Source organism: Ostrea edulis, chromosome 1 (genome assembly GCF_947568905.1).
Source record: "Ostrea edulis chromosome 1, xbOstEdul1.1, whole genome shotgun sequence".
Taxonomy (NCBI): domain Eukaryota; kingdom Metazoa; phylum Mollusca; class Bivalvia; order Ostreida; family Ostreidae; genus Ostrea; species Ostrea edulis.
In genome coordinates this window covers 45,004,462-45,016,413 of record NC_079164.1, presented here as the reverse complement: position 1 = coordinate 45,016,413, position 11,952 = coordinate 45,004,462, and the positions used below count along the sequence as shown (strand labels likewise).

The window sequence follows — 11,952 nt, the reverse complement described above, 5'->3', positions numbered from 1 at the left end:
ATCTGATGACGACAACAACTGTCAACTGTTGAAATAACTCATTCAATTCTTGAGTCAAAGTTAAACCAGTCCAAGAAAATTTCCACTCTTGAAATATCAACTCTTGAAAACAAGTGTCAACTCTTGAGATAATTCATTCAACTCTTGAGATAAATCATATTTCGTGACAAAGAAATGTAAACTTGATTTCCAATATATTACTTCCAATGGAGTTCTTTTCTTGAATAACAAATATATTCACAAAAACATGTTCATTTATATTTCTTAATCAATGTTTACAGTTATCTGACTTGACCATGAAAGAGCGCGGGAAATGGCGCTCGGCCCTTTCGATCGAAGATTACATGTTTACACCCAGATTTAGTATTAAAATCTCAAAAAATGCGTCCAAAAGAAATATTTTGGTAAAATTGTACGAAATTAACGCATTGGGTTTCAGATAATTACCTTGAGTTAATGCGTTGGCAAGAATATATCAGTTCTCTCAGGCAAGACGTTTTCTCCTTGTTGATAAACAGGATAGCGTGGCGCGTATGGATACAGAGAAATAGTGCAGAGTTTAATATTAAAATTCTAATTACACACAATTTCTGCTTGATAAATACAACAGATCACATACAAGGAAGACTTCTTCAATCTGACATAAAACAGAATTTATATATAACAGTTTAATAAAAATGGAACATAGTATCAATGTGAACTATTTTTTGATAGGCGATAAATCGGCTAATTAACATAATTTTCAGACATAAGAGGAGACAGCTGTTTACCCAGAATTCCTAGAGAAAAATAGACCATGTTTTCCCCGTCTATATGTGAAAATGCGAATGAATACAGAAGCAATGCAAATCGTTTCCTACAGTCCAATTCTGTTTTTCTAAGATCGTGGAATAAAATGTTGGCAAACGACAAATAATTTTGATCTTGTTTACAAACCTAAACACTAATTCGCGATTCTTTTTGATGTGTGGACTTTGTTTCATATCGAAGGGATAAAAATTGCGATTTCATAAATTCTTATTTAACTCGCTTATCGTAGAGGGTAAACATATGGATCCTATATCAATCTCAAAGTGAATTGTGACAGCTTTTACGTTGCATTAGCATATGTGACAACAAATTTCTTATATTAAAAATCAAAGTGATTTCGCAAATGGTAGTGATTAAAACAGGGCGCCATTGAAGCTGGGGTCTGACATACGAGACTGACTTACGTCACCTCGAAAAATGAGTACTTATGGATGATAAAGAGAGGAACCTTTTCCAAAATTGGGAAATTCATGGCCCATGAGTTCTGTTGTTAGGGTGGCACTTTATGCTTCATATACTGAAAATGCATTATTTCTTTGAAAATCCTTACCCTTGCACAGCTTGAAGAAAAGCTATACATATTGTTATGAAGAGCATACAGCCTTTTACTAAATTTGTGAAGTTCATGACCCAACAGGCCAGGGGTTCACACTCTAGGGTCATGACCCAACAGGCCAGGGGTTCACACTCTAGGGTGAGGTCCAAAAGAGGATGTATGTATAGGGAAGATGCCTTTAATATTGTATACCTCTGTGTATTGTGAAGAAATACTGAATGCATTAGTTATAAAAAGCATCTAACTTTCTACCAGAATGTAAACTTTGCTCCTGGGCTAAGGGTTCTACTTTAGGGACATTGGGAAAATGCATTTAATCTTTAGAAATACTTGTTTTTACTTCTGTGTATATGCAAATAAATACTTTATGTTTGGTTATGAAAAGCGTGTAGCCTTCTACTAAAATTTTGAAATTCTCTACCCCAGCATCAGGATTTCGGGCTGTATGGCAGAACTTGAGACTGGTCTATGTACCTATTAAAATTTAATGTCCATGGTATGTCACAGAATTGAATGAAACTTTGTATTTGGTAAATAATATTATGATAGGTCTAAGACAAAATTAGCATACAAAGGTTTGACTAAGCAATAGTTGTCATGGAAACCTGTCCTCTAACAACGGCTTGGCAAAATATATATTATTTCAAATAATTCCGAAACAAATTGATACTGTTGCAGAGATAATTTTAGTGTTCTGAAATTTTGTTTACATCAATTTAAGCCAGGAAAACTAGTTATCAAAAAATAATTATTTTTATAATACACAACGGTTGGATACATGTAATTTTAAAGAGGAAATAAAATATATATATGCCCATTCTCTGTGTAAACTTGCATGCTGGAAAAACTTATTAAATTTGATTTTAAACTATGAAAAAAGATTTACAGTTTTTGGAGCATATAAACCAGCCTTTCTTAGCCCTCATAAATCAAAATTTTTAGCTTTAAAGAAAGTCTAAATATTATTTTATTTCATAACAGAGATCATGAAAAATTTCATATAGATGTGTCTGATATAGACAGTCCTTTGGAGTACATATATAGTGATGTAATTTCTCTATTTTACTCAGATTAAGTTAAAATGCTATTGTTTGTGAATGTTTGTCTCTCAGGAAATAGATTACAGTTTTGGACAAACCAAATTTTTCTATCGCATGTGTACTGAAAAGATAAATCTATTTGACATTTTCTAGAAGAAAAACTATGTGAAAAATAACAATTTTGTATGAAAGTACTGAAGATGGTGACAAAATACCAGCAACTGAGTTGCATAAGGATTTTTAAACAAATTGCATACACTTTGAAACAATGGCACAAATGTTGATTTTGTTGTGCAAATAGAACCCTTATCATATATATTCTTCGATCCTGATTTATGATAAACTGTCTTAATCACTGTAGGTTTGGTGTTTGATGGAGCTGAAGGCAGTGAAAACATAGTGTCAGGAACCTTAAATCCTGATGGTGTGTTTGAGATAGACCAACAGCTGGATGCCAGCACGGTGACTGTGCAGTTCACTGGCTTTGAAAGCAGCTTACATGGCATCATGAAGTTTGAGATGGCTGTGGGGACAGGACCAGAAAAACAAGATATCCTGCCATTTACTGAAGAAAACATCGTTCATATGGAAGAAAGCAATGTAGCTGGAAATGGTATGTGTTTGAAGGAGAGCATATTTACTGTTACGCTATGTACATTTGGAATGATGAGTTAAGTCTAAGAATTTTCTTTTCATTTGCTGAATTGTAAATTGTTTTGTTGTAGGTTTAACCAGCTCAGGTTATGCACAAATGAATCTGGAATTGAAGGCAAATCAAACTTACTACACCACCATTAGGGCTGTGACAAACAATGGAAATGTCTTACAAACAAGTTCTGATGGATTTACTGTGGATCAAACACCTCCTGTTGTGGAGGTTGACAGGTCAGATGAAGATTATGAAATGTAAATTTTGTGATATTTGTTAGTGTTGTAAATGATGTCTCTGAATGCTTGCAGTAGACTGATTTGCATGGTTGCTGCATCTTGTATGAATATTAATTTCTCTATGGACACATTTATTTGCATTGTCAGATAAAAACGTGGGTTATTCTGTGGCTTGCGTTCCTTGAAAGTTTTTCTTTGACTTTTATTCAGACTAGCAGATGAATGGGTATCAGAGGGAAAGGGGAATGACACTGTGTATGAGATGTCTGAAAAGCATGTGTCGGCTGAGTGGCACTATAATGATACAGAATCTGATGTTGTGAAGGCTTGGTGTGCTGTGGGCACTTATCCCTATGCTGAGGACATTTCCGCAAAGAAAGAATTGAACATCTCCTCCTTGAAAAGCAATGGAGTAAATGTGGCTTCCATCACATCCTCGAAAATGGGTAATTCTAGCTCTCATTCCTGGGTCTGCCTGTTTACTGATACTGTGTTTCTTTCATCATTAATTTGTATCTTGAAATTCTTGAACATGCATGTGTATATACATCCTAAAAATTATTCAAATTATTTCAAAGGAAAACCAAATATCATAAGTATATGGGCAGAAAACAGTGTGGGCTTAATCTCCAAGAAAATCACCAGTGCCATAGTGATTGATGAGAGCACACCCACAACTGGATCTGTGGTGTGCCCAGAATATATCCAGGTATATGATGGCATTGTATCATTTGAACATAAAATATGTAATCCAAGCTCTGGAGGTAGTATTGAAAAAAGTTGTATCAGACTTAATTCAATTTAGAGGTTAAGAACTCGCTCTCATTAATCTTGAATAACTAATTAACATATGTTCGATAAGGACAATGGCCAAAACCTTTAAATTTCCAATTTGCATTTTATTGTATAAATTACTGTTTCTACTCTGCAGCCGGACCAATCTATAGAGTGTAGCTGGACAGGGTTTTCAGACACAGAGTCCCCAATCAAAGAGTACCACATTGCTATGGGGCCAGCTCAGGGGGATGACAGTCTGTTGTCTGGGGTTGTTGTGTCTGCCGATGTATCCAAGTACACAATCACTGGTAGGGGATACTATTAAATGATACATATCAAACTACAAGTATTATGTATGATATTGTGAATGCATAGTACGAGTAATAAACTCCGTAGTTTAAGTGAACAAAACTGGGAAATCAGTGTATTAGCAATGAATGGTTGAAAAAGAGTCTATACAGACTGAATATAGACTTTTAGCTCTAGATTTACACAAGGCTGATATTGTTTTCAGGAGTGACCTCCCAGCTGACCCACAGCTCTATTTACTATGTGACAGTGACTGCTGTGAACACTGTGGGTCTAGAGATCAGTGCCTTCTCCCTTCCTATTACCATGGACACCACTCCTCCAGTCACAGGCAGGGTGGTAGACCTCCACACTGTGTACAGATTCAACTTCACAGATAACGCTGTGACTGTCACACAGAACAGCGTACAGTGTTCCACGGTAGCAGGTGGGTGTGCAAATATATAAACATAGTATTGTTTACATGTCCACATGATACCTTGCTAGTAACCTTCTATCAGTATTCAACAAGGTGTTAAATTTTGGTTTCTGGGGATTGGGAGTCATAACTTTAATTCAATATTCAAAATTGTTCGAAATAAAATTATTCTGGTTTCTTATCAATAATGAAATGGAAATAATTTTCCTTGGACAGAATGTGATGCCTTGGATGCTATTTGTTCAGAATCTTTAACATCTCTCTCTGTAACGTGGATGCCATTCTCGGACCCAGAATCAGGAATTGAGGAGTAAGTACAAGTTTTGACATAGCTCTTTTTAAAACAGTGATTTTCTCCTGTGAGGAACATGATTTTTTTAGAGTGGATTCTGTCTTTGTAAGGTATCAGATAGCTGTGGGCACTTCACCAGGGGGAGGACAGATCCAGTCTTTCATCCCCATTCCACTGGACAGTAAACATTACACTGTGGGAGGCCTGAATTTAAATGGACAAAGACAGGTGGAATTATTTTAAAGCAATTTCTATTTAGGGATGAAAACTACAAGTGTGCCTTTTCATATACTGTTAACTATACTCTTGGAGTTCAATTATGAGTTATGACCTTTTATAGATTGGCATTTCATTAATTTAATATTATTTTTTCTTGCCTAGCTCTTTGTGTCGGTGAAGGCAGTAAACAAGGCAGGATTGTCTAGTGTCTCTTCCTCCAATGGAGTGTACATGTCTTATCTCAGTCAGGGGAGATCACCACTGTCTCATGTTGGAATCATGGACCTAGTTGAAGGAGGCAATTCAGATGTGTAAGTTGCTGGAACATTTTGAAATCTTAATTTAAGATATTATCCTATATATAAACAATTACATGTAGATATCCTTTTTATTTCATGTTATCGATGTCACATTTGGTCATTGTGTTTCTTTTCTCTGGACAGAGACATCCAGACAGATCCAGCTACCATTATGGCCGGCTGGGACACCTCAGGAGATCCATGTCCAGCCACCAAGTATGAATGGGCAATTGAAAGACTGGATGGAAAAGTGGTTTCTGCATTTTTGGATATGGGATGTACGTTATAAAATCTTGTACTTGCAATCTTGATAGTTCCTGTCTGATAAGGATAGAGAAGGATGATTGTTGTGATCATACACTTTTTTTTTTCAGTGAAAACTTCAGGATTGATTGATGGTTTAGTGTTGGTGAACAGTGAAACTTACATAAACCTTGTTCGGGTGACTAATTCCATCGGATATCAGTACATACTGAGATCCTCTGGTGTGACTATTCAAGGGACACCACTTCTACCAGGCAAAGTGTATGATGGAAGCATTGCAGGCTTTGATCTAAACATCCTGCCTTCTCCCAAGACTGTATCAGCCAACTGGAATGGATTTGGTCTCTCTCCAGATGCTATTGTACAAATTGATGCCAACAATGGTAAAGTCAAAAATATTCACTGTGATCTTTATAAGTATATAGTAAATGAATACATGCACCACAGTAATAAAGATTAGATAAAGATCTTTCATAATGAATAATATATTTCAATATAGATGAGTCTATTTTCCTACTCTGATAAATAAATGCCGTGCATACTTGTTTCTTAGAAAGTATGAATTCTGTTAAAGGTATTCCTGGTGTTAATACTGACCAATCCCAAGTGGATTCCCAAGACCGAAGCCAGCAGGTAGCTTACTATGAAGTAGCCCTTGGAACTGACCGAAGGTTTAATAACACGCGCTACGATGTGGTACCATACACCACTGTGTGGACAAACACATCTGTCACGTTTTATGACCTTAACCTTACTCCAGGCACAGCTACGTATTACTTCACTGTAATTGCCTACAGCAAATCGTTCTCTAAGACCATGGTCACTTCCAATGGATTTACTGTTGGCGATGGAGGAGGGATCACAGGTAAAGTATATCTGATGCATTCAGTGTATATTATACACAAATCTGCTATATATTATTGAACATCAAAGAGGAATAAAGTACATGGAGAAGAATATAGTTTACCTGCTTCTTATTATATACAAAAAGGAATAGTTTATCTGCTGCATATTATGCACGGAACTAAAGTTATATATTACCACACACCTTTCAACTTACAAAAAATAGGCACAAATTAAACAAGTCTGTTGAATATCATTTGTATTGATTTATTGTTGTACATGTCACAGTTGGGATCATATCAAGCCCTGGGAGCTGTGTACACACTAACACCACCCTACAAGTTCAGTACAATGGATTTTCTTCATCCTTGGGGATCTTCATGTACTATGTAGCCATTTCCAACACAACAGATGCAAACAGCACAGATTGTAAAGAATATGTAAGTTGTTGATAGAGTGCCCTCTTAGAATATTTTATGTGTGAGATATATCTTGGGACTATAATAATTATATATTCCCTGTATAAATGAGTGGAATGACACATTCAGAGGTGGGTAATGTAAGGAATATGTGACTTCACAATGGTTTTTCCCCCATACACATATGATCATATTTTGACATTATGGAAGCATTTCCATAGATATGTTATGTCATAAAAGGAAAACTAATTAAAAGGAAATAAATCTTATCATTTAGCTTCCATAGGAAATAAATTTGTCATCAACATGTAAGTATAACTAGAGCTAAATGGGAATTTGTCCTGTGATATATTTCAATACGCTGCATGTACATGTATATTTTGCCACAACTTGTATTCTTGTACACCCCTTGAATACAACTTCTACTTTTGATTTCTGTTATTAACAGATTGATGGCGGCTCACTGTCAGCTAGTGAGAGAAAGGCTTTGTTTTCTGCCAGAGATGTGACTAATGAAGGACAGAACACATACACTGAACTCACAGGGCTGGAACTAGTTCATGGACAGACATACTACATCTGGGTTATTGGTAACAGTTGTTTAATGTACTGTTCTGAAAAACACCACATTTTAAATTGTTTTACAATACTGTATACAGGTTTTTTGGGGGTTTTTTTTTTGCCCATTTATACTTGCAGACAGTTTCACCCCATTTTAAATTCGCCCAGACAGTTGTGTTAAAAGAGAGATAAGAGAGAAAACAGTGTTTCATCTAGTTTTAGATTTGTCAACTGACAAAGAGGGCAAAAATAAAATGTGGGCAAATATTTCCTTGTATACAGTACTTTATGCTATCATGTTTAACAGATAGTGAAGCTTTTTCATTCTATCCATGAAGTTATTGTCTTTCAGCTGCTGATAATTCTGGGCAATGTGCTAGCACCTACTCAGAATTCATTGTTGATCTCACAGAACCAGAAATGGGGAAGATGAAAACAGGACCTTTTTATGACATGGTACTTTTCTCCAAAGTAGTGCTTTGTTTAACCAGGTTTATGTGTGTATGATAAATTAATTATCAGAAATATCATGTAAGAACTCTCAATATCTTTAAATATTCTTTTCACATGCTGCAGTCTGTGTCTGATTAAATAAAACTGCACATTTACAATCAATGGAAATGCAGCCTTATCAGAAAAAAGTACAAATGCCTAACCCATTACTTATAAGCACGAGGTATTCGGTTTCCTCTCCAGCTTGTGACGTACTCCACGGTGGACACTAGTGTCACTATAAACTGGATGAACTTTAGTGACCCAGAATCGGGAATCTCTACCTTTGAACTGTCCCTGTGGAAAAACACATCTTGTAACAGGAATACAGCCACAGCCACCAGTATCACGGACTGGATTACCCTGTCCAACACCTACACAGCCTATGATATAGTGGATATCAAACTCCAGGTATTCTCAAATTCTTATCTATTATATTTGTATCAGTTATACTCTCTCTTGAATACTAACAATTATCATTTCAATTAAAACAAAATCCAAATGCATAAATGGTTTCTAAGGCAAAAAGCATGCTATACATATACAATGTAATATTTAATTATCATTTTAGGAGAACATACCCTACTATGTGAAGATGAGAGTAAAGAACTGTGCTGGTCTATCCGTGGAGCTTCACTCCCCCCCAATCCTCATTGATAAGACTGTCCCCAGCAGTGGTGTTGTTAAAGATGGTTCGGACTTCTCCAGTGATGTTCTATGGGTGAACGACAATACTAATGTCACAGGTTTATTTGATTTCTTTCTGAATTTTCAAATATTACTTGTCAAAACAAATAACACTTGCTCAATGTATTATAAAGCTTTGTGGATTTAATGGATAGCATTTTATGTCATGAATGCAAGGGAGCTTATAAGTAGTGTAATATCCATCAAGTTAATGATTTAACCCAATTGACATTCCTTGCTATGTAGATTCATTTCTTGTTATTTATTTTCATTACTTGATAAATAAGGTTTTGAGAGAAAATTCAACAAAAATGTTAAGTTTGCTAATGACACCACAAGCTTAGTGTTGCAGTTACATGTATGTTAATGAAGATGCGGAGGGTATAATGTTTTTGACCAGTCTGTCAGTCCCTTTTTTGTCAGTGCAACTCCTCTGAGACCGTGAAACTTTGTAGTTAATAAGGACGCACAGTGTAGATGTGCATATTCCCAGGAAATTCTGATTCAATAATTTTTCTGGGAGTTATACCCCTTTTGAATTTTGTATTTCGAGCCTATCTGTCCTGTTCTTGCAGTAATACATAGCATTACCATTTATTATGTGAGGCATTATCAAGCAATGTTGGAGCTTGGGGTGTGTGAGCTTACAAACTTTTTCTTTCATTATTGTCAGGTTGCCAATGAGATATATTATTGTAAAATGAAGTATGCAGTTCATCCAATCTAATTGCAAAATGTTACAAGCAAATTAAAATTATTGTGTGTTCAAACATTGTACTACAGCTTTTTTCTTCTGCATTTTCTAGGATCATTTTTGCACCTTGCCAAACCCACTGGATTGTCATGTCCAAATCAGAAGATATCCATTAAGAGTGATCCAAACTGGAAGAAACTCACTAAATTAGGAATGATGGATCCAGACGGAGTGTACTGGAAGATTCAGTACTCACCCATCTACATCATGGACTTCCCTGTGGAGGATAAAGTGAAATTAAAACTGAGCCTGACAAGAGACTCGGTCAACAAAGACATTTTGGGAGCAGGAGCCATGTATAGATCAGCTGAGATGTATAATGGAGGAACATACAAAGTAGGTGTAATCATCAGCTTATTCAGTTAAACTTGGGGATAGCAAATTTCTGGGGACTTAGGTATACACGATAAGAGTGATTTGGTAAGTATAATTTGGTATATGTTCATTGCAAATTCATGAAATTATTGATAGCAAATTCACTATATACTAACAAGAAACTGTGCCAACATTACAGGATCATTTAATATTATGGATTTTTCTGTTCACAACTAAAACTTGGATTTTGTACATTGAAAGGGCTAAATAAGATATTAAAGACTCCATATGGCCCCTGTTCATGTAAATGTAAAAATAAACATAAAACTGTGAAACCTAGGTAAAATGCCTTTGATAGTAGAAATTCATGATCATCAATGTAAGTAACAAAATACACAGAATTTCAAATTTTAGGATTCAGAAAAAAATAACCCATTTTAAAAAAAAAATTACATACAATTTGCCATGGAAAACTTTGAGCATATGATTTTATACTACTTCAAGTTGATACTAGTGTACAAAATATGTGAGTTTGAGAGGAAAGCAAGTGTGTGCTTTATACTTTCTGAAGCAACATTATTTCAAATTTTGTTATTTTTTAGTGAATTTTTTATGAACTTTGTGACCTTTCTGTGAACTTAGTATATGTCATACATGTTAAAATTTATGTAAATGTACTCATTTTTAGATGGACTTGATTTGGTTAACTAAATAATGACCTACAATTTTGTTTATGCTGACTTTTCAAAATGGGGGCCATGTATAAAGCCCCTTATCCTGTCTTTCCTTTGTTAATTTTTAATGGTTAGGGATTAAAATTTACTTTTGTTATACAAATATGTCTCTATATTATAAATTTGATATATCCATCTTCATTGTATAGAAAGTTCACATGGTGCTCAAAATTTATATGCAATATCCATGTTAGCTACCTTACATTATACTGTATTTTCACAGTTCTTTAACAAACTACATGTATGATTTGAGTTATAATGATAAATATTTGGCCTGAGAAAAAATGTTTTAAAGCAAATTAAAGAAATTGACAAAATAACCTTATTTGGTTGAAATAACAGGAGTGCATTTCTTCCTACTAGCTTCAGCTTCGAGCAGCAGGTCACAATGGAGATGTGGTGACAGAGATCTTGTTCTGGGATGGTACCGATGAAGGGTTTGCCACTATGAAACATCAGGAGGAACAGTTTATGACTGATGCTTGTTCCTGCTGCTTCACAGATCCTGTTCCAACAGATGTATAACTTTTTTTATAAAGTACATATTCATTCAAGAGTTGAGCTCAAGCCCCAATCGGAAGGGATATTTAGGTCACTTGATATTTAGGTTGTCCATCGTGCGTTAAAAATTGAACATTTGTAACTTCTTCTCAATAATTACAGGTACCATCCAATTCTTTTCAAATTTGGTATGAATCATCTTTGGGACAAGGGGGAATTAAATTGTAAATTTCAGAAATCCTGCACCCTGAACTGCTAAAAATAATCAAATTTTCAGAAATCTTTTCTACAACTGTACATCTGTAAGAAAAAACTAAATACAATGTTATGTAGAGCAGGAGGGCTTCTTCCAAAATTGTAAATTTCATGATCACTGGGGTAGAGGTTCCGACTCCAGGACAGGGCCAAACTTAGCTTATAGTGTTTATAATCAACATCTTTAATGCTATTGATACTAAATAGATACATGTATATAGAAGGAGCAGGTAGCCCTTTAACAAACTTGTAAATTTCATAATCCTAGGGGTAGGAGTTTTGGTTTCAAGGTTGGACCAATATTATCTTAGTAATTATTGTCTTTAGCTTTTGAAAGACTTCTTCTATAATTTTGCTGATCATGTGTAAAAACTAAATGCATGTATAGGAAAAGCAGAAAGGAATATATTCTAAAATTGTTTACTCTAGGGCTGGTCCAGGATAGTCATATAGTGTTGATATAACATATGCCTTTTATCAGTATGGGCACTTTTTGGGGGCATATGTGTTTGAAGAACA

At 35.1% G+C, this 11,952-nt stretch overlaps 1 protein-coding gene across 1 annotated transcript in view; it reads left to right on the top strand.

Annotated features, from left to right (window-relative positions):
• Positions 1-11,952, top strand: part of LOC125653681 (uncharacterized) — a 226,576-nt gene that overhangs the window by 172,085 nt on the left and 42,539 nt on the right. The window contains exons 214-232 of the mRNA XM_056150422.1: positions 2,768-3,019; positions 3,132-3,291; positions 3,505-3,740; positions 3,873-4,003; positions 4,226-4,379; positions 4,586-4,807; positions 5,015-5,108; positions 5,201-5,318; positions 5,472-5,620; positions 5,753-5,886; positions 5,983-6,255; positions 6,447-6,737; positions 7,004-7,155; positions 7,583-7,724; positions 8,048-8,151; positions 8,392-8,598; positions 8,759-8,933; positions 9,681-9,964; positions 11,041-11,196. Coding sequence (XP_056006397.1) covers positions 2,768-3,019; positions 3,132-3,291; positions 3,505-3,740; positions 3,873-4,003; positions 4,226-4,379; positions 4,586-4,807; positions 5,015-5,108; positions 5,201-5,318; positions 5,472-5,620; positions 5,753-5,886; positions 5,983-6,255; positions 6,447-6,737; positions 7,004-7,155; positions 7,583-7,724; positions 8,048-8,151; positions 8,392-8,598; positions 8,759-8,933; positions 9,681-9,964; positions 11,041-11,196 — 3,434 coding nt within the window. The remainder of the gene's footprint in view (positions 1-2,767; positions 3,020-3,131; positions 3,292-3,504; positions 3,741-3,872; positions 4,004-4,225; positions 4,380-4,585; positions 4,808-5,014; positions 5,109-5,200; positions 5,319-5,471; positions 5,621-5,752; positions 5,887-5,982; positions 6,256-6,446; positions 6,738-7,003; positions 7,156-7,582; positions 7,725-8,047; positions 8,152-8,391; positions 8,599-8,758; positions 8,934-9,680; positions 9,965-11,040; positions 11,197-11,952) is intronic.